Here is a 22,875-nt window from a genome sequence, read left to right on the forward strand (position 1 = left end):
GAAATAGTAATGAATGTCCAGCCCACAGATTATTGCATTAAATATGATTATGCGTAGCTTGACATGTATCAATAATCTTACTTTAACTCGCTTGTGGCCTAAAAGGGCCATTGGTTACAAATAACATTAAAGCCAAAGCACGTTCATCGCAAATATGTCGTGCCATTCGAATGTGGTCTCAGTATACCATAGAAAAAATTCTTACCTTCAGAAACCCCCACATGCCAAATTTGGTTGCATTTGCTTGATTAGTTCTCGAGTTTCGAGGAAATTTGTGTTTCATTTGTATAGGAGCACCTCCCCCCCCCCCTCTAATGACCTTCATAAAATTGCTCCTCTACCCCCTCTATAAAATTGCTGGATATTTTATCTATCCAACGACATATTAATTGTTCAGTTTCGTTCAGTAGTTTAGTAGCTTTAGCATTTGAAATCTTTCATTCAAACGTTACATTTCTATTTTCATTTTCACAAAGTGCTACCCAGTCCCACTATTGTAAACAAAGACGTAGTCCTACGTCAAAAGTTACTTCCCTCTGTACGCGAGCTGGGTTACTATATTCTCTTATCGATTCGATATTATTAGAATCTTTTTAACATTATACCGTGCGTGGAAGCCATCTTGTCCGATTGGAACAGCGTGCTATAACGTTGCCTTCCTTTACAGGGGGGCTTTTGCAAATTCGGCTCAATTGACAATCAAAACTATATAATTGTGCCAGCAGTTTAATGTAGATTATTTACTTTAATGCTAAAATATATGTGGAAAGAGAGTGCTCGCAGTGCTTAAAGAGCTTTTGTGAAAGCAAGGTCTCTAATTCGGAATTTAATTTTTTGTTTGTTGGATTTCGTTTCGGTTTTTTTATTAGTGTACAGGACGATTTCAATGGTAGTATTACGATCCTATTGAGTCTAACAGTCTCTCCCAGTCATGATTCGAACATACACCTGGCATGCTAGACAAATGTCTTTCCTCGAGGTCAACTGGGAAGTATTACAAGCAAGGTATCCCATTAACCCATTAAGCCCCAGACTTTTCCCAGCAGGGATAGAAAGTTGAAACTTTCAGGAAAATTCTCTTTTAGGTCAACTAAGAAAAAACCACTGACATGTATTTTTAATTTTGACCCTGTGTCCCGCAACGCTGGGCATTAAGGGTATACCGTTTTTGCACACCTGCATTATTATGCATATTTACCGTTAAATCAAATTTGGAATTTTTTTTGTGATTTTGAGTATTAATAAAGATTAAATGAACGGCTGAGAGTATTACATGTTATGTTTTATGATAGATATCAAAACATTTGGGTTGGAGACCATCTTTGCACTAGACGCATAGTATGCAGTTTGAATGCTAAATGCATGTCATCGCAGATGATTAAATGCCTACCAACACGTTCCGGAAACGTTGTAACATTACATTTGGGTCCATGAAACTGTCGTTGCCATTACTCAATTCCTCCAGATATTCCGGAGGCAAAGGTACTTTAACAATTTTATTACGCTCTTATCACAACGGCTTCTCCATCTGCCATCAGTGTTTGAAGCAGCGAATTCTATGTTATGTAAACTTTATAATGTTTCCGGGATATTTTAAATAACGAAAGATAAGAGTCATTTGTTTACTAAAAAGCAACGACATCAAATGAAACACCGCAGCGAACGAACGAAAACAAGCATTCCCGTTGCAAATTTTGAATATCGTTACTTCCTAGTGTTGCGTTTTCGCAACGCAAAGCTTCAAACCTATCTGAAAATTACAAAAATAATCAAAATTATGACACAAAGTTTTTTTTGGCAAGCAACCGATTCTTAATAACACTGATTGATAGGTCAGGCGTTAATAGAGGTAAAATCGAGTTTTATGAGCATTTTTCCTCAACTGCCTGAAAAATAGCAAAACCTGTTGTTTTGTCACAGCTGTAATTATGTTACATGTAACATCTGACCTTTGAGCAAAAACAGGTCGATTAGATTTTTTTCCAATCTTTCTTTGTTTCTCAGGGTACAAGTTGATACCTTCAACCGGGTCTTCTCTAGAAACGAATGAAAGTGCGTTGCGTTTTCGCAACGCTGGGAGGAAATGGGTTAACTGAAGTTAGGGAGATCATAACTTTGTGCGTGCATTCATTAAATATGATATTCATAATAAAATAAATCTTTTTTGAAACGATGGTTCTACAATTGATGAAGGGACGGTAGGGGAAAGAAATGAACATTTTTTGGTGAAGGTGGGGAAAGAGCGGAAAGGAAAGGAGGGTTCGAATCCGGTTATAATCTCAGATTATAGCTTGGTTCGTCTCATGCACCTTCCAGCATTGGACAAAAGGTAGGAGTCAAAATGACTACTTGTCAAGCGTAGCTACCAATATCCACCCCACCCTCCTTTCCTTTCCGCTCTTTCCCCACCTTCACCAAAAAATGTTCATTTCTTTCCCCTACCGTCCCTTCATCAATTGTAGAACCATCGTTTCAAAAAATATTAATATATATGTATGACCTCATTTCAAGGTCAAGACTAAAAACTTGAGATTAGTCTAAAATAAATCTTACCTTCTGGATCGTTGAAATTTTCTATGTTGCTTTGAATTGGATTATCCACCATTGACTTAATATTTTTATCTGACACCAGCTTGCTGTACGATTTCTAGTATAATAATAAAATACAATAAACACCACATATAAAGCATACTTTTAATATTGCCTAGCAACTATTTCAAAGTCAAACTAATTTCATTTATTATGTTTTAATACAAGGATAAGATAAAAATACTTACGAATATTTCACCAAAATGTTCATATTTTAATGCCTGAACAAGCTGAAGTAAATAGAGCAGTAAATCTTCATCTGGAGCTTGGTCGAGGCGAGAAATTGCATAACGTCTAACAGTCTGATGATTAAACGAAGCATTTAGTAACTCTAGAGCGTCTTCCACATCCATCGGCGCCCATTTGGCTAGGAGAGTCAAAGCTTGTCGCACTTCTGTCCCAATTTCCCAATTAACGCATTTCAAAAATTTGGTTAGCGCCTTTTTTTGAGTACTTAAATAGAAACGGTACTTCCAAATAAGATCCTGTTCTTCGCTACTTAACGATGATGTAGAGGAATAGCGGTAAACTATATAATTCAGCATGTCACGAACACTGGTAGAGAAATAAAGAACAATACATTTTAAAAAATTATGCATAACCAAATATGTACAGCAAGGCAGGGCATAAGTGCGACGTTTAAAGTTTCTTTCAATATTCATAAAATATAATGAAAATATATTTAATATTGGTGCAGCAAGTACCTCCACATTCAACTATTATCATCTGGAGTACTAGTATTGTCATTTTCATTGCTAACAAAACGCGCTGCACAATTTTTTGGCAGCTTGAAATCGTCGCAGGCAAAAAATGCGTACCTGAGTGAGCTAAACGTATATTGTCAGTTTCATTGGTAACAAAACGCGCTGCACAATTTTTCGGCAGCTTGAAATCGTCGCGGGCAAAAAACGCTTGACTGTGAGTGAGCTAAACGTATATATTTCGTTTGACTAGTATATAAGCTGTTGATTTACTTAATAAAATAAATGAAATTTGCACTCGTGACGAATCTGGCGACGATTTCGGATCGCGACGGTTTAATTAATCGCGGCGTTCGATAAGGTGGGAAACTGACAATATTATGCAAAATAAATATTTTTTCCTTTTTGATCAGATTTCAAATCGCAATTTTTCCCCACTAACGGCGCAAAAGATCGTTTTCCAGTTCGAAGTTTGAATCCATGAAATTGGCGCAGTATTGGCTAACGAAACCATAATATCTTCAATTAGGCCATTACAAATTATTATTTAAAGTTCCCACCCCCTTTGAAATTGGCTTGAAAAATCTGGGGGCAAAAAAATTAAACAACACATGTTTATGGTAGAATTACAGATGTTAAAGTAGTTACCCATTCATACCAGCAAACTACGCGATTACTGATAAATCACTGAAACGCTCCTTTTGCCTTAATCGCACTTTTGCCACTCCTCACTCCAATCATAAATAGCAAAGTTTATGTTAATGTTGAGTCGCGCAAAGAGGAATTGGTCTACAGCTATTAAATCTTGTTTTATAATCAAAACTAGAAACCAAAAAAGGTTAATTTATTCGATATGCCGATTAGAACAACTTATCGGAAGTAATAACTTACCCAATATGGGCAAAGAAAAGCTTTATATCACACTAATGTTTACTAATATTTGTTTACATTGCTCGTTTCGTTAAGTCCCACTGGCTCTTCTGGAACCACTCTTTGCTCGACTCTATATATGAACATAGTTACTGATAAATGGTATTAATTACTCAAGTACCTTGCAGTTGGTTTCGCATCACGATCCGATAGACCAGATCTTGCCGATCGAGATAAGCGATGGTGTTTACGTTCCACCAAATTTTCCTAAATGTAGAATATCTCTTTTAATTTTAAAATCCACTTAAGCTAGAAAATGTTGATCAAGTTTTTCTTTTTTGTTGGTTTAATTTAATGCAAACATGACATATATGAAATAGACAGGCTTAATATGTAGTAATGAGAATAAAAATTTGATTTTAAAATATAACATTCAAGTTGGGCACACGGAAAAGTTAGTATCAATAAAAAATCATTTCGAATGTTTACATTGTTAGTTTTTTGTAGTAAAGAGCGAACACAAAATTATTGCAACAGTTATTACAACTGGCCATAGCTTGTTTTCTACTGGATACAGTATGACTTGCTTCTGTGGGAGTATTCAATAACCACCTACCGCCTAATATGCTTTCAGCGTGTACTCTCCACCGATGTTAACACCATCGCTAACGCGACCGAGAACGAGATATCGGCGAGCGGATGACACAGTTGATTTTTTACTTCATTCGTATTCTTTCACTTGCATAGAGCAGACAATAAAACTAAATTGCTCCTATAGCTAAAAGTCCGACGTGTTTTATTTTATTTCAAAGTTCCTTTTTCCGTTTTTTACTAAATCGTTTCGCTTCCTTGTTGGTCGTGATTCCACCACAGGTTATGTAGCCCAGCTAGTGAAAAAGTGAAAAAGCAAACTTTCGAAGAGGAATCTAATTGGATGGTGAAGTTTCGTGAAGTTTTTTTGCACGTGGTTGAATCCGATACAAAATGATGGACGATGTGAGGCGGTCTTTCCCAAAGTTGAACCAACAAAACTGGGCGTCATCGAAACAGCGATGGAGTGCTTATTGGAAAAGAACGACTTGTGGAGCTGTGGGAGGCGGTGAACGACGCGGCGCCGGAACTTTTGAAGGAGCAAAGACATGAAAAAGCAACGGTGATGTCCACCATCGTGCATTATATGGGTTTGCTGTGTGGTGCGAAAATAACAGTATGAAAGATCATCTGGACTCTATAAAGAAATTGTTCGATTTAGTTAGCAGTTAGCAGCCGCCGATCAACAGATTGCGATTATTTTTCGCAGTGTTCCACCGTCGTACCGGTCACTGGTTCAGAACCTTGCAAACTCGGGCTAAGGTAGACTGGACTGTTGTGTCAGTAAAAGCTAGGTTGCTGGACGAATATAATCAGCGGAAAGAGCGTGGTGACTGTGTTTCGCGAGATCTGAAAGCGATGAAAATGGACGCAAGAGGTGAACAGAAGGAAAAAGTGTGCTTCTTCTGCATACAACCGGGACATTTTCAAAAGGACTGTAAGAAGTGATGGTCTGCAAAGATTGACACGAACAAACACCGTGAAACCTAAGACCGGAGCTCGATGGACAAAAGTGCGAAGAACAAACAGGTGCATGGTGCTGGGAGTGCGGTTTGCCTCATGGCAGGAGGTGCACTGTCGGTCGTTTTTTGCGGCGCTGGAGGCGTGTGCGACTTCGAGCGTAACACTCGCAGATGTGAAGACCACTGTTAGCGGTGCGGGTTTTGGCGTCGTATTCAGTGTTGACGAAGTAGGTGAACGAGTCGAGATTACACTGCGGTACGTACTATACGTTCCGGAACTTGATGGCGGGCTGCTGTCGGTTAGTCAGCATTAGTCAGAAACAGCGAAGTGAAGAACCAAGCTGGTGAAACAGTCTTCGTGGGTGATAAATTCGACAATCTGTACCGACTCTGGATGGAACATGGTGCCAGAAAGAACGGAAGCAGTCACGGGAATTGCCAGCACCTGTGGCACAGAATGATCGGCCACCGCGACCCCGATGTCTTGCGCATTATGGAGAAGAAAAAGTCTTAAGTGGATTCAAGTTTAACAATTGCGGTAATAGAATCATTTGTGGGTGTTGCCTGAAGGGCAAGTTCGTTAGGGAGATGTTCCTAGCCAAACCGGAGTGAACCATCTCATGTCCACTAGAGTTAATCCATACCGACTTATGCAGTCTGATGGGGACAGTCACTCCTTCCGGTAACCGCTACATAATGACTCTCATTGACGACTACAGTCGTTATGCGGTGGTATTTCTGCTGCGAAAGAAGAGCGAAGCTGCTTAAAAGATAAGAGTATGTCCGGTAGGTGGAGAACGTTTTCGGCGGGAAGCCGCTCCTTATTCGTTCTGCCGGAGGCGGTGAATATGTAATCCGGGAACAGCACGAATTCTACGAAAGCGAAGTGATGAGAGCACAGTACACCACCCCGTACTCGCCCCAACAGAACGGGATCGCCGAGCGGAAAAATAGATCGCTGCAGAAGATGGCGATTTATATGCTGGCGGATATGGCGGATACGGATATGACCAAGTTGTACTGGGGCGAGGCAATAATGACGGCAGCGTACCTTCAGAACCGGTTGCCTTCTCGAGTGGTTCGAGGAACACCATTCGAGTAGTGGACGGGACGTAAGCCAGACATCGGGAACTTCCGGATCTGCGGCTGTGAAGCATACGTCAACATACCAGATTCGAAGCGGTCGAAGTTGGACCAGAAAGCAGTGAAGATGCGTTTTGTCGGGTATAGCGAAGATCATAAGGGCTACCCGTTTCTCGATCAAACTACAAATCGGGTAACTATAAGCCGAGACGCCAGATTTCTTGAGCATGGCGATAGTTCGGAACAGCAGCAGAAGGATGCAGTTCTAAAGCAGCTGGAACAGTAGATTGAAATAACCGTGCAAACCTCTGGAACCGGAAGAGGAAGATCCGGAGAACGACAGTAGCTTCAGTTTCGACAGTGCGATAGGCGGAGAGATTTTTCGCGAATATGATCCGGAAGCTCAACCGGAGGAGGGAGAGCAGGAAGGCGAGGAAGAAAACGTCGAGGAGGAGCAACAATTACAGCGTGCAGAATGAAAGCAAGCCATGGACGCCGAAATACAGTCCAACTCGGCGAACGAAACATGGGAGCTGACGTCATTGTCGACAGGCAAGCAGATAGTGGGTTCGAAGTGTCCACTACGTGGACGTTTTTGCTCCGGTAACACGACTTGCAATGCTCCGTGCAGTGCTGGCAGTTGTTGGCAAACGGCAGATGATTTTGCACCACTTCGAAACAAAGACCGCGTACCTTAACGGAACTTTGGAGGAATAGGTCTACATGCGCCAACCTCCAGGGTATGAAGCTGCAAACATGGAGAATTGGGTTTGCCGGATCAAAAGAAGCATCTATGGGTTCAAACAAGGTGCCTGCTGTTAGAACAAGGCTATGTATGAAGTACTGACTCGATTAAACTTCAAGCAATGCCAAACCGACGCGTGTCTGTACTTGTGTCACGACGGCGAGAAAGCGATTATCCTGCTGGTCTACGTAGATGATCTACATGTCGACTGTAAGGACGCGAGCGTGATTCGAACAGTTTACGTCGCTTTATGCGATCCGTTTGAAGCTACCAGCCTAGGACAGGTGCGGCAGTTCCTGGGACTAGAGGTGTTGCGCGCTGAGGGGTACTATAGCATTCGTTTGACTAGCTACATTGAAACGTTGATGAGCAAGTTCGAAATGACTGATTGTAACGTATCTAAAACTGTGTGCTACTGTGTGATGGATAACGAAATATACGTCAAAACTAGCTTTTAACAAATCCCAGGACAGGTTCACACCGGAAAAGATATATTTAAAGTAGATGATCCTTTCAAAAAGGGGGAAATATCGAAAATCGAAGCGAAATATCTCATTTCACGAGTAACATGTCAAAAGGTCGAGTGAAAGATTCTCTTCATCTCTAACGATTATCTCGCTGTTGAAAATGCACTTGAATGCATCTTTTTTGCATGAAACGGTCGCTGGCGTTATTGGATAATTAATCATTAAGAAAAATTGGGTTGACGCAAATAGAATCTTTTATTTGCACATTCGACCTTTCGACATTTTACCAAACAGCTGATAATTGATAATTGATAATTGATCCAACTAATAAAAGGAAATTGATAGTGAATTTAATGTGTCGCAATAATTTCATATTTGCCATTTATCTTGTTTATATTGTTAGTTACCTGAAGTGTTTCGGTGTCCGGTACTGTAACTAGCTTTGGTTTAGAAATATACAGATATTTTATATCACCATCTGGTTCATAGTAAACAACGGAACACTGGAGAATCAACAATTTAATGAGTAAATTCATATATCATTATCAGCATACTAAAATTATAAACGATAATCAATGTGCTTACGATTTTGCCCTCAATTGTCAGTTCTGGAAATTCAACCATCAAATACAAGAAATTCGAATTACGTTTTTCTCTTTCATTAATCAGTTCAACTTCTCTGAAAGTTAATCTATCTAACCAGTCTATCTAAAATACAAAACAAGTGTAACAAACTACAGGATAGTTTATTTCGCAACTTACTTTCTCAATTTGTCCATTTCGGTGTTGTTTTGCTAGTTTTGATAGTCGTTGCATTTGATTATTGTGTAAATCGTTGCATTTACCTGGTGTTTTTGATAAAATACGACCATCACCTCGCAATCCTGGCCAAATTTTTAAATCATATAGACCCTGAAAAATATAGGATGCATTTTTTTTGAAAAACACAAGGTTTTAGTATATTTTTTATGTTTGTAAGAACGATACGTGTTAATAGTTTTAGTATGCGTCGAAGTATTTTAAACAGAAATTATTTGCCAGAAATTAGAAGTCATGATCAAGGATGGTTCGATCACTTTGACTCAATTTTGATTTATTTGACAGTACCGTCTCAGGCGAGCAAAATTTGGCAATGTGATATATGGGTTGGTAAACGGCCGGATAATGCGGAATATAGACCCCATAGTGGTCGTTAGCCTCTTATCCAGCAACTCCGATCCCGACCTCCTCGTGGTACCAGCCGGAATACGAGCAACCTTAGCGGAGATCGGGTAACCAACCCCGGTGGAAACTAAGGTCGTATACTAACCGGGAAGGAGGTAGTGAGTCTCGGCACTATAAGATGGCAGCCCCATCACGAGACTCGGTAGTGTTGCCCCAGTACGGCTACACACCTAAACAACACAAACTAACAACATTCAAGCATATTCGGAGCGGAATATTCGGCATCGACCTAGGCGACGGAATAAGGACGACGAATGGAGACTCGGGACTTGGAACTGCAGATCGCTAAATTTCGCAGGTTGCGAGCGGGTGCTGATTGAACAGCTGGAACCCCGCAAACTCGGCATCGTAGCTCTGCAGAAAATCTGTCGCAAAGGAGAGAAGGTATGGAAGATACGTGGCGGAAAGGCCCAGTTTTACCAGAGCGGTGGCGCTACCAACGAACTGGGAACGGGCTTTGTAGTGCTGGGCGGATTGCAGGACCGCGTGATAGATTGGAAGGCGATCAACGAGAGAATGTGTGTATTGAGGATAAAGGGTCGTTTCTTCAATTATAGCATCATTAACGTGCACTGCCCGCACGAAGGTAGACCCGACGATGAGAAAGAAGCGTTCTACGCGAGGCTGGAGGCAACGTACGACAGCTGCTCGTCACGGGACATCAAGATCGTCATCGGGGATATGAACGCCCAGGTCGGTAGGGAAGAAATGTATAGACCGGTGGTAGGACCCCATAGCCTGGACACCGACACAAACGATAACGGCCAACGATGTATAAACTTCGCAGCTTCCCGAGGCCTGGTGATCCGAAGCACCTTTTTCCCGCGCAAGGATATCCACAAAGCCACCTGGAAATCACCTGACCAACGTACAATGAACCAAATTGACCACGTTCTCATAGAGGGCCGGTTCTTCTCTAACATCACGAACGTACGCTCCCGTCGGGGTGCGGATATCGATTCTGACCATTACCTAGTAGCAGTACATGTGCGCTCAAAGCTGTCCACCGTATACCGGACACGTCAAAGCCGCCCTCCTCGGCTGAACGTCAGGCAGCTAGATAACCCACAAGCTGCCGAGAACTACGCGCGAGTACTGAATGAGGCACTGCCTTCTTCCGAGGAGTTAGGTGCTTCAAACCTCGAAGACGGTTGGGGCAGAATACGCTGGTATTGTAGGTATTGAGCCTCGGAGTACACAAAATGATTGGTTTGATGGGGAATGCCAACAAGCGGTGGAGGAGAAAAAAAAATGCTTGGAAAAATTATCTAAGTATTGCCACTAGAGAGAACCTGGCCAAGTACCGACGAGCTAGGAACAAGTTGACCACGATCCTGAGGAGAAAAAAGCGCCAAAAGGAGGACAGGGATCGTGAAGAATTGGAGCAACTATTCCGAGCTAATGACACGCGCAAGTTTTATGAGAAGGTAAACCAAACTCGGAAGGGCTACACACCGAAACCTGACATGTGTAGGGACGAGGGAGGGAATCTAATTACAAACGAGCGCGAGGTGGTCGACAGGTGGAAGCAGTTCTTCGATGAACACCTCAATGGCGAAGTCGCAGAAGGAGGCGGAACGGAAATTAACCTAGGAGCGCCCATGGAAGATAGTGATGTCCTAGCACCTGATCTCAAAGAAGTCAAACGAGAAATCAGGTTGCTGAAGACCAATAAAGCCGCTGGGAAGGACCGCCTACCGGCAGAGCTTTATAAACATGGCGGAGAAACGCTAGCAAAGGCTCTACACTGGGTTATTTCGAGGATTTGGGAGGAGGAAAAGCTACCGGAGGAATGGATGGAAGGAGTGGTTTGTCCCATCTACAAAAAGGGTGATCGGCTAGACTGCTGCAACTATCGCGGTATTACGCTGATAAATGCCGCCTACAAGGTACTCTCCCAGATCCTGTTACGCCGGCTGTCACCGATAGCACAAGGTTTCGTAGGGAATTATCAGGCGGGTTTCATGGGGGCTCGCGCAACTACGGACCAAATTTTTACTATCCGACAGATCTTGCAGAAATGTCGGGAGTACAACGTGCCCACGCATCACATCTTTATTGATCTCAAAGCAGCATACGATACAGTCGATCGAGACAAGCTATGGCAGATAATGCACGAATACGGTTTTCCGGACAAACTGACGCGACTGATCAGAGCTACATTGGATCGAGTGATGTGTTTTGTACGCATCTCTGGGACACTCTCGAGTCCCTTCGAGACGCGACGAGGGTTGAGACAAGGTGACGGTCTATCCTGCATGCTGTTTAACATCGCTCTTGAGGGGGTGATCCGACGAGCGGGCATCGAAACGAGAGGCACGATTTTTACCAAGAGTAGCCAACTTCTAGGCTTTGCAGATGACTTCGATATCATTGCCAGGAACTTTGCGACGGCGGAGGCAATCTACGCCAGACTGAAAGCGGAGTCTAGGAGAATTGGGCTAAAAATAAATGCGTCGAAGACCAAATACATGAAAGGAAGAGGCTCAAAGGAAACAAATGTGCGCCTCCCACGGACGGTAACCGTTGACGGCGACGAACTAGAAGTGGTAGAAGAGTTCGTGTATTTGGGATCGCTGGTGACCGCGGACAACAACACTAGTAAGGAGATCCAGCGGCGCATCCAAGCGGGAAATCGGGCCTACTTTGCCCTTCGTAAAACGCTACGATCAGGAAGCATACGCCGCCGCACGAAGCTAACAATGTACAAAACCATTATTAGACCGGTAGTTCTTTATGGACTTGAAGCCGTGACGCTGCTTACGGAGGACATACGCGCCCTTGCCGTGTTTGAGCGGAAAGTGCTGCGGACGATATTTGGCGGAGTGCAAACTGAAAGCGGAGATTGGCGGAGGCGTATGAATCACGAGCTACATGCACTGCTTGGGGAGACTCTCATCGTACATCTAGCGAAAGTTAGCAGGCTACGGTGGGCCGGACACGTCGTAAGGATGCCGGCCGACTGTGCGACGAAAATAGTCCTCTTCAACAACCCCACCGGCACCAGGAACAGGGGGGCCCAACGTGCACGATGGCTCGACCAGGTCGAGAGCGATTTGCGACTTCTGAGACGACTAGGAAATTGGCGACGAGTGGCCCAAGACCGAGTTGAATGGAGACGAGTGCTTGAAACAGCACGAGCCACCCCGGCTCTATGCTGCTGAAGAAGAAGAAGAAGATATATGGGACATTTGTAGAACTAATATTATCTACATTTTTGCTTAATAAAGTTTTGCTGTATCTTTTGTATTTACGGTGATACAATGCTAGTACCTCTATATTAACTAAATAAACTTTTATTTAGTCACTAAAGAGTTACTAGCATTGTAGCGCCGTAACTACAAAAGATACATCAAAACTTTATTCAGCAAAATTATAGATAACTTGTTCTATAAATATCTCATATATATCTTAGTCAAATTTTACTCGACTGAGACGGTACTGCCAAATGAATCAAAATTGAGTCAAAGTGATCGAACCATCCCTGGTCATGAAAACTATGGCACTATGAAAAAAAAACCTGGAGTAACCCCTTAGGCTAAGGTCTACATCATGTTTAACACCCGAAAATTTACTAAAATGGCCGTGACTTTTTTATCTTTCAATATAGCTGATTTCATGTCCTGAACAACTTCCGTTGAAATACGTACCGTCCGAGAAGAAAGAGAAGAAAATCTTCTGGGACTCGGAAGCGGTCATATGGATAAGAGACATGAGATGGTCGCCAATCGCTATTTTGTTGAGTGCTGATGTTTTTACCTTTGTTATACTATAATTTACCTTTGTTATACTATAACAAAGGTTTAAAAATTGGTCCAAAAACACGAAATTGATCCGAGGCCCGGAGGGCCAAGTCACATATACCAATCGATAGGGTTCGACGATTTGAGCAATGTCTGTGTGTGTGTGTGTGTGTGTGTGTGTGTGTGTGTGTGTGTGTGTGTGTGTGTGTGTGTGTATGTATGTAATGATTTTTTCTATCGCCTGTTTCTCAGAGATGGCTGAACCGAATGGTTCGCTATTACTTTTGTTTGAAAGGTGTTATTGTCTAGTAGATCACTATTGAGTTGTTTCGTGATACGACGTTTCGTTTAAAAGTTATAAGCAAAAATGTGAAAAATACGTGACACGGGTTTCTTCGGAACTACATGACCGATTTCAACGATCTTAGTATCAAATGAAAGCCCTTATTAAAGCTAAATTGTTCAGGAATTTTTAATTGAAAACAAACAAGTAGTTTAAAAGTTATGCTTAAAAAACCTGTTTTGACAAGGTAATAATTATCGCCTGTTTCTTAGAGATGGCCAAACCGATTTATGCGCTATTAGTCTCATTTGGAAGATAATATATCCTAATAGATCACTATTGAATGGTTTTTTGATTGGACGTTTAATTTGAAAGTTATGAGCAACCGTATACACCACACCAAAATTAACAATAATTTATAATGATTTTAACCAAGATAATTTACCTAATTTCAATTATTTTAATATCAAACGAGAGGTTTTGACACTAAGAATATATATGCAAAATTGCATAAGAATTGGTTTTACCGGTTAAAAGATATTAACCCTCGAACACTCGCGCCAACTTTTGCAACACAGTCACTCGCGCGCAAAATAGCCCCAAACCATAGAAAACGTGTGCACTAGAGTTTTGACTGGGAAAACTTGGTTTTAGGTTTATCGAACCTTTGTAAGAGTTTCTTGAAATTGAAAGCTCTATCGTCTGGTGGAATTTAAATTTTGATTAATCCCCCTAAAAGTGAAATAAAAAAATTATTTTTCTTCAGTGTCAATATAACACATTGATGTGTTCTACAAAGTTATAAAGCATATTATTACAAGAAATTTTGCTAAAGACAGTAACCTTCTATCTCTGCAGCGAAGATAGAAATATCTTATTTATTGTATATGAATTTGTAAAATCAGTTTTTCTATTTTTGCTCTTTTTGTAATTGTTGTATGACTTTTTCATGTACTACAAAATTGTACAAATATTAAAAATACACAACCTTGCTGGAAATAGTATACCTCTATGTTTGCTTGTTTAGGATCTGTAGAACTTTGATTCTAAAAAATACCCTAATTTTGACTCCGAATTACTCGACTACCAGCAGACGGATACATTTTAAACATTTTACATTTGCTAATAGTTTTGCTGCATAAATTTTCCCACCAATTTAAATTATTAATGCATTGAATAATTATGATATTTTGCTCATAATAAGTTTGTTGAAGAATATACGTTAAACAACGGTAACTTTATAACAATATGGCGTTGAAAAACCTACACGTATTGTATAAAATACTACAGCGTGAGTTAATAAAAATTGATGAAAATTATTCATGAAAACTCTATTGATGTGATTCAAATAGAATGGCATTACAGGAAACTATGCATAGTTCAAAATCCTATAAACTAGACCTTTACTAGACAATGTATATGCTAAAGGATAAGATTTCCACTTACAACTTACTTTTATTTGTACTTACTCAGATTAATAACATCTTACTTATCCTTACTCGGCAATTTCATGAAAAAAGGATCTATCAAAATTAAAAAGTGTTCCTATTTTGTTCAAATTTTGTAAACTTATCCAATTTTCGAAAATTTTATGTAAACCAACGCACTACGCAACGATAACCAATAGATGAATTATGTTTCGAAGACGTGTCGATTTCTATCTCAAATAGCAAGTAAGACCGTATAACAAAGGTTCCTTTCACCACTAGGTGGATTAAATCGGGTTTTTTATATGCGGCATGACATATGCTATGAGGCTGAAATATCCCTCTATGGAAACCGGTTCCGGATTCATATTGTGCCCCCGGATCCGGATGACGTGCAGCATGGTTTACGGCCATTTTAGTAAATTTTCAGGTGCTAAAAATGATGTACACAGAGTATTGAATAAAAAAAACTTTTCAAACTCAATTCATCTGATCTTAAGGCCCAGACACAATGCATACGGATTTTACTATGTTGCGGCAATTTGACAGTTTTTCCATGGGTTTTCTGTGCTAGTACGCACCTGTCGAAAAATTCCAGCTTTCCCAAATAACGAAATCGAGGTTCCTCCAATAATAATTTCCTCTCCTTGGTAACCAGCACAATCATAAATAGTTATAGCCAGCACGGAATTACGGGATAAATCGCTGAATAATAACGGTAATGTAAGCCATTCATTCCAGCTGAAAACAGAAATTGGTTACAAATATGTTATATCGAATTAGGCTGGAATTTGGAAAATAATACCTCCATCTATTAGAAAAACTTTTATAGGAAGTTGTGACGTGTAGGCCTAAAGGCTTACCATCATCATATACTTGAACGCCGACTTTCAAAGGAGGATATTTCTCCGCATTAAGACCGGAAAACTTCAACAGTGGTTGCTCTAGAAGTTGTTCGTAAGAATAGGCTGGGCATTCACCTTCTAATGTGCCTCTGTGAATTAAATAATATTGGTAATTTGTATTTAAACATTGTACTCCAAAACTTACAACTTAGAAAACTTTTTTGGTTTCATAAGCAGTTTTTATGCTCAGAATAATATTTGGATAATATTAATCTTTGGAAAGTCAGCAAAGCTAACACCTTCTGTAGCCCGAAAGAAAGATGATTGCAGAGAGGTAGCATATAGTTGTAGTTACTTTTTCACACTCATACACACCTGCATATTCACACGCACACATGCATATACACATACACATTATAAGGTTGCGAGAATGAGACTCCCCCTTTGAATCTCAAGGATTCGGTGCGCAGAGAATTTTAATCGAATTTGCAGAAACACTTATAGGAATGGGGGATTCTTCAAATAGCTATGAACAAAGAAAGAATAAAAGGCGTCCTTTAATCAAATTCGTCAATCCTGTTTGTTCAATTCTTCTGCTACGTTACACCACTCCAATTTACAAACTTCTTCATAACACGTGTACACAAACTTCTTTATTGGGTCAAGTTTGACTCACCAACCATCAGCTACAAACCAGGCCAGACAACACCAGGAAACTCCAGGTCAACAGATCGACAGCAACAGCACGTCTAGGTCCAATCAGCTTAATTGAACCCAGGAAACAGTAGGCCAACCAACAATCGTAGATCCAACACCAACAAAGCGGGAAACGGGACGATCAGCCACGACAAAACTCCAGGCGGGTCGATCTACATTAGTGAAATTCAAACATTTCGATCAATATCACAATTTTTCAACTGATTGGCCAGTATCACATTGTAGCAATCTTTTCTGCTAACCTTCGAATAGTACTACTAACTCCACCTTTGTTTCACTTCACTCTCCTTCCAATTTGAATTTCAAACATTAGTACTCGGCTTTACAAGTTGTTTAACGCACTGTACAATATTCAGGCTTTGAATAGAATTATTTTAAACGACGCTTGTGGAATCGCTTATATAACCTTTCAATTTTTTTTGTTCTTGCCTTTTTATTATCTTGTATAACAATTTCAAAATGAAATCATATAATTTCGGTTTTTGTTTGAAATGGAAGTGTTAGTACTAGTGATCTCTATCTACTATTGCCCTCTACGGTTACCATTCGATTTCGCATGAAGCAGGACGGGTAGCGAATGCTGTCTTCTCCGTCAATGCTGTCACATGTGACGTTCATTGGCCATCTTCGATTTTGTTGGTAGCGGTTTGTTTTGATTAATTATTAGTGGACTTCAGACGACGACATCAGTGGCATGCTTTCAGGTAAGTAGCTGTTAAATTTCTATTTCTGTATTTCCTCATTCCTAAATTTTATTTTATCCCTTCTTTGCTTTTTATTTAACCCCATTCTTCTAAATACTAATATTGAAACACTAATCTTTTTGTTTCTTGCTATTTTTTTAGGTAAAGTGGTTCTGCAGTCCGCGAACACAACGTGCAGCAGCTTACAACATACACACACAGATTGTGGGTTTTGCAGATAACATCAATCGATATGATCCAAAAATAAATGCAGGGAGCAAAGCTGTAAATTGTGCATTACAGAATTTATTATAATTTATTATTTATTTATTTACTTCAACTGACACTCAGTCTAAATTAAATGTTCTATTTGTTATTTCACATTTTTTAAAAAGATCGAGATAAAATGAAATTGATTGTATGATGGTATGCCAGCAAAGCTTGGTGTCTTGGTGTTTTTGCGCAATTAAAAGTTTTCAAATCGGCAAAGCAGGTTGTCTCGCTGTTTTAGCTTTTTAGTTTCATGTAAAGCTTTGTAGAACAGAACAAATACTTTATGATGTCCACGGCCACACACTCAAATTGCCCTAACTTTGGAACCGCTGGGTAAAATTAATTGGATTTTTGCATGGAGAAAGCTCAAAGTGCATTGTTTATGCTATGTGAGTTTTTTCATCAGGTGCGCAATGATCTGAAAAATGGCGCCGAAAGAACAGCTCTTTTGCGAAAAATTTCTGCACAAGTATGTCGAAAATAAGAATCTATCACATCGTGCCATCGTTAAAAAGTTATGAATCCTGACTTCTAGACCAGCGTCTTACCTCGAGGCCAACTGGGAGGTGACGCAGGACTACTCGAGGCATATGTGACGCAGGACTACGCTTATAAAATTTAAAACCTAACGATTATAGGACCTGAACACAGACTTTTCATGTTACTTAAAACGATATATTTATTTGCTTAAATATAAATGTCAAAAGAATTTTCTTATTTATTATGAGGCAGCCTATAAAAGGTATATGACTTAGAAATTATATTTATGTGTGAACTGCTATAATAATTATGTTTCATATCCTATAGTCGAAAATTATGTGCTCTTGTACATACTTTTATGGGGCCATAAATGTTATTCATGACGATACAAATGATATGTATGTGCCTCACACATAAATGTTATTTGTCAGATCAAATTGCAAAAATTTATGTAGTTTCACACATAAAGCGTATACGGAAATTTGCCTCATTGTACATAAATCTTAGTGTAGTGATAGTAGTATGTATCCATGCAGGTAATAATACGATTCTTCATGCATACATGCTACATGCAGCATATATAGGGTTAGTTGAGACTAACTGCAGGTTGAGAAAATTCGATTATTTTTAACTGAATGTTTATAGCTTCTCAAATCTTACTTCTACATCAAACAATATTTACAAACCTATATATGTATTTTGATGACATCAAAAAATTGCTATGTTGAAATGGCTGCAGGTTGAGGAATCCAAATTTTTGGAAGTCGATAATTTTTTAAACCGTTTTATTCATTGCCATGATTGAAAGCTACTATATAAGCTAAAGTTGTACAAAACAAAATGTACAAAATGTTTTGTACCTGACTGCCTTTGACATCACTATGTATCCTTCCTGCCTTGTATTGTCCATCATTTTCGAAAGAAATCAATCTAAATGTAATGCTGCTAAATGTATGTAAAAAGTTGCAGGCAACTTACTAACGCAAAGCAGTAAATGAAACGTTTAAAACTATGCTCGGATAAGAGCGTTTAAAACTATCCTCGCTTTGAGAATTGCTGCGTTGTCACATGCACAAATATCCCTTTAGCCCTGTTTCCGTGTAAGACCCCAGCTCCGAACAAATACTTGTAGTATATCAATATACACTCAAGTCTTTTTTTACATGGTTTATTTTTACGATTTTTGAATTAACGCGGTTTTTGTTACATCATCTTTCGAATTAACGCGAGTTTTTTCAGCGATTTTTAAATTCGAGCGGTTTTTAGTGGTTTTGAATTAACGCGGTTTTTACGTCGATTTTTGAATTAAGGGGGCATAGTACCTATTCAATTTTTAAAACCCGATTTTGACACTTTGACCATATGTGTATGAAACCGTTTAGATGAATTCCAAAAATTGACAAAGTTACAACTATTTGAAGCGCGCATGTCTAGAGCGATTACACAGCGAAAAAATATTTCAACACCGTTTTTCTCGAAACCAGGTTTTAAAAGTCGGTACCATAAATATCTCAAGAACAAGTCAAGCAATTCTCATGATCCTTTTTTTGTTTCAAAGCCAACAAAATTATCTAGTGTTTAACCTATCCTTTTTTCGATATTGCCATTTTTGTATTTGTTAGAAATGTTTAAAGTCATTTTTTTCGACTAAAAACCTTACTTTTATGTTTCAATGTCTGCCATTTTGTTATGCGTTCGAATTTTAAAAAAGGATGGGTCAAACACGAGATAATTTAATAATTTTGTTAGGTACTTTAACAAAACTATTTACTTTCAGGACATCAAATTAGACTAGTTTAAATGTTCAAACGATAACATTGGTTAAAGAAGAGGGGAGATTTTTCCCTCTGCCGTAATTCCCAAGCACAGATATCATATTGGTATAGGTTTAAACGTCGTACTCGTAAAGCATCTTCGACCTGTTGGGACGAGAGGACTTCGTCACTTGTTTTCTGAAAATAAAGTGATCGAAATCACAGTAAATAGATGATGCATTTAGCTGTCGTCCCTGCCTGTGACACAAGGCGATCACAAAGAAAATGTATGGGGATATTTGACCTCGAAACTTTTTGTTAACTTTCTCCAATTAGTAAATAAAAAAGGAAGTTATAATAGAAATCACATAATTGCTACATCTATTATGAGTCGACCGGTATATAAATCATGAAAATCCTGTACTACTCCTGTACTGTACTAGCCGTACAATGCATTCATTCGCAAGTACACATAGTGCTGAATTGCACTTTTGATGCTCAGTGTCAACCAGCGTTCGCGTCGCGACCAGCATGGATCGCAATTACGTTCATTGAGGATGGCTTTAATATCGAATACACTAAACATAGAATGATTTCATATACAGTCCCAGTGGTCTATATCTTTTTAGCCTTAAGACCATGTTAGGATCAGTAAAATATCGATTCATAGTAACGATTATTTTGAGAGTTAAAACTAGTATAAAAGTATAAAACGTTTTGCCCAATAAAACAAGTCATTTCAACACTGAGATTTGCTTTATCAGTGCGACCCCTTTCAGGCTCTCGCCTACTGATAACAAGTTCTTAGACAACCCCTACAGGCCCCTGTCTGGCTTAGACTCAAGTAAGAGCAGTCCAAGTCTTGTGTTACACTCTACCTCGTAAAAGTCCGCCGCGTATTAATTCCGCTGATATGGCTCCCAAGTTATTTTAGAATCCATTCATAATAGGAAGAGCTATTAGTTATCAAAATGTTTCATATTTTCGTGACGCTTGGATTTTTGGATTTTTTGGAATGAATGACACCCTATTCCAACCTTGCCGTAAGATGTAGTCCTACGTCAAAAACTGAATCTGATTAAAACTTTCGTGTAGAAAGCCAAAGCTCGAGCTGGATTACGTACGTTCAAGGTTTAGAAGGTCCCAACAGAATATGGTCGCGAGAAGGCGCGCCCGGAGGTTAGATGATCAAAAACTGACGAAACCACACTACTGCTTATGGTCGATGAAACCTACGTAAAAGCGTCAAACGTCAAACAAAATTCCGGGGAGCCAGGATCACTGCCCAGGATAAATTCGATGTCCCAGAGAACCTTCGAAACCAGAAGAAGTCGAAGTTAGCCAAAAAATTCTTGATTATACAAGCAGTATGCTCATGCGGAAAGCGGAGCCCACCTTTCGTGACCACAGATATTATGAATGGACAAGTGTATTAGAAAGGGTATCCAAAAACAATCGTGCCCCGCGTAATGATATCCGCTCGAATCATAACACCTTGTAGCGCTATGTTGAACAGCAGCCATGAAAGACCATCACCTTGACGAAGCCCTCTGTGTAATTCGAATGAACTTGACAATCCACCCGAAATCCGAACACAGCACTGTGTACCATCCATCGTAGATTTAACCAGTTTGATAACCTTCCTGGGGAAGCTGGTCTCGTCCATGATTTTCCATAGCTCTTTCCGGTCGATGGTATCATATGCGGCTTTGAAGTCTACGAATACATGATGCGTGGGAACTCTGTATTCACGGCCATTTTGGAGGATTTGCAGCAGTGTAAATATTTGATCTGTTGTAGACCGACCTTCGACGAAGCCGGCTTGATAAGTTCCCACAAATCTTTTCGCAATTGGTGATAGTCGGCGGAAAATGATTTGGGACAGCACTTTATAGGCGGCATTGAGAACGGTGATAGCTCGATAGTTCTCACAGTCCAACTTGTCGCCCTTTTTATAGATCGGGCAGATAACCCCATCTTTCCACTCCTCCGGTAGCTGTGCCGTATCCCAAATTCTAAATCCGTTCAGTTTCTGGTAGAACTTTCGCGTTTCCTGAGAACGATGCAGCCGCTCCAACTCTGCATATTCCTGCTGTTCCAGGTAGCACTTTTTCTCCCGAAAGGTTTAATTTCGCTGCATCTTCTTCTGTTTGTGTCTTTCCACGTTCTGACGCATCTTGGCCGCCAGCGCAGCGTTCTCCTCATCCATCACCCTCCTACATTCATTGTCAAACCAATCATTCCGCTGATTCCGGGCCACATGTCCGATGGAGCTCTCCGCTACACTGCTGATGGCTGTTTTGATAGTGTTCCAACAGTGCAGAAGGGCTTACAAACATGTTGGTAAGGGCATACGACGCGACCATGCCAAGAAACCTGGAACCCAGGAACCAACGTCGACCAGTATACTGGTGGAATGAGTAACTCAGCATTCTCCGCAGTAGTTGGCTCAGAGCCAGATGACGAGTACAGAAAGCGAGAAGTGCGTTAGATCGAGAAGAGCGTAGGTTGGTGTTCCAAACAGCAAGCGCCGCACTAAAAAGAGTGATAAAAGTAAGCAAAGCGAACTGCCTCACAGAACTGGGCCGTGACGCCAATGCTAACTCTTGGGGTACAGCGTACAGGTATGTGATGGCGGATTTGTGATTGCGAAAGTCAAAGCACCAAAGATAACAATTGAGCTATCCCCAGAAAAGTTGAAGGTCATCGTAGAGAGACTTTTTCCGAGACACAGATCAACTCTGTGGCCACCTACACCACACTTAGACGTCGAGGATGCCGAGAGGATGTACGTCTCCAACGAGGAACGTAGTAGTGGCAAAAGGACTAAAGGTAAAGAAAGCGCCAGGCCCCGATGGAATTCCCAATGTAGCTCTAAAGGCCGCGATTCAGGCATTCCCGGACGTATTCAGGACGACGCTATAGAAATGTCTAAGGTCGCTTTTCGGACATGTGGAGGGCTCAGAGGTTAGTCTTACTACCAAAACCCAGAAAGCCCCCTGATGATCCAGCATCGTACAGACCGATCTGTCTGTTGGATACACTCGGGAATCTTTTAGAAAGGATTATCCTCAATAGGCTGACGAAATTTACGGAGAACGCAGACGGTCTAAGGGTTTCGGAAATGCAAGGAAATTATTTGGGGAAATACAAAATGGATTCAGCCAGTATCACCCGAGTCGATTCTGTTAAAGATTTGGGCATTCTTCTCGACACTGCTGCACTGCTAAAGCGTACGCTATTCTGGGCTTCATAAAAAGAAATACGCAGCAGTTTACCGACTCTTATTGCTTGAAATCTCTCTACTGTGCGGTTGTACGCAGTATCCTTGAGTACGGGGCGCTTGTCAAAACAGAGTGTTAATCTACGAGACTGCCAAGGGACCAAGATCAGTGGACATTACGGCGAGAGTTCTTTAAGGTTCCATCCTCGGACCGA

General features: G+C 40.4%; 1 protein-coding gene across 1 annotated transcript in view; it reads right to left on the bottom strand.

Annotated features, from left to right (window-relative positions):
• LOC128733443 (phosphatidylinositol 3-kinase catalytic subunit type 3) overlaps positions 1–22,875 on the bottom strand; it is a 49,467-nt gene that overhangs the window by 16,627 nt on the left and 9,965 nt on the right. Inside the window, exons 3-10 of the mRNA XM_053827023.1 lie at positions 15,491–15,679; positions 15,267–15,426; positions 8,771–8,920; positions 8,594–8,716; positions 8,416–8,511; positions 4,342–4,427; positions 2,778–3,144; positions 2,554–2,647 (exon numbers count right to left, since the gene is read on the bottom strand). Of these exons, the coding sequence (XP_053682998.1) occupies positions 2,554–2,647; positions 2,778–3,144; positions 4,342–4,427; positions 8,416–8,511; positions 8,594–8,716; positions 8,771–8,920; positions 15,267–15,426; positions 15,491–15,679 (1,265 nt within the window). The remainder of the gene's footprint in view (positions 1–2,553; positions 2,648–2,777; positions 3,145–4,341; positions 4,428–8,415; positions 8,512–8,593; positions 8,717–8,770; positions 8,921–15,266; positions 15,427–15,490; positions 15,680–22,875) is intronic.

The sequence above is a fragment of the Sabethes cyaneus genome, chromosome 2 (genome assembly GCF_943734655.1).
Source record: "Sabethes cyaneus chromosome 2, idSabCyanKW18_F2, whole genome shotgun sequence".
Lineage (NCBI taxonomy): Eukaryota > Metazoa > Arthropoda > Insecta > Diptera > Culicidae > Sabethes > Sabethes cyaneus.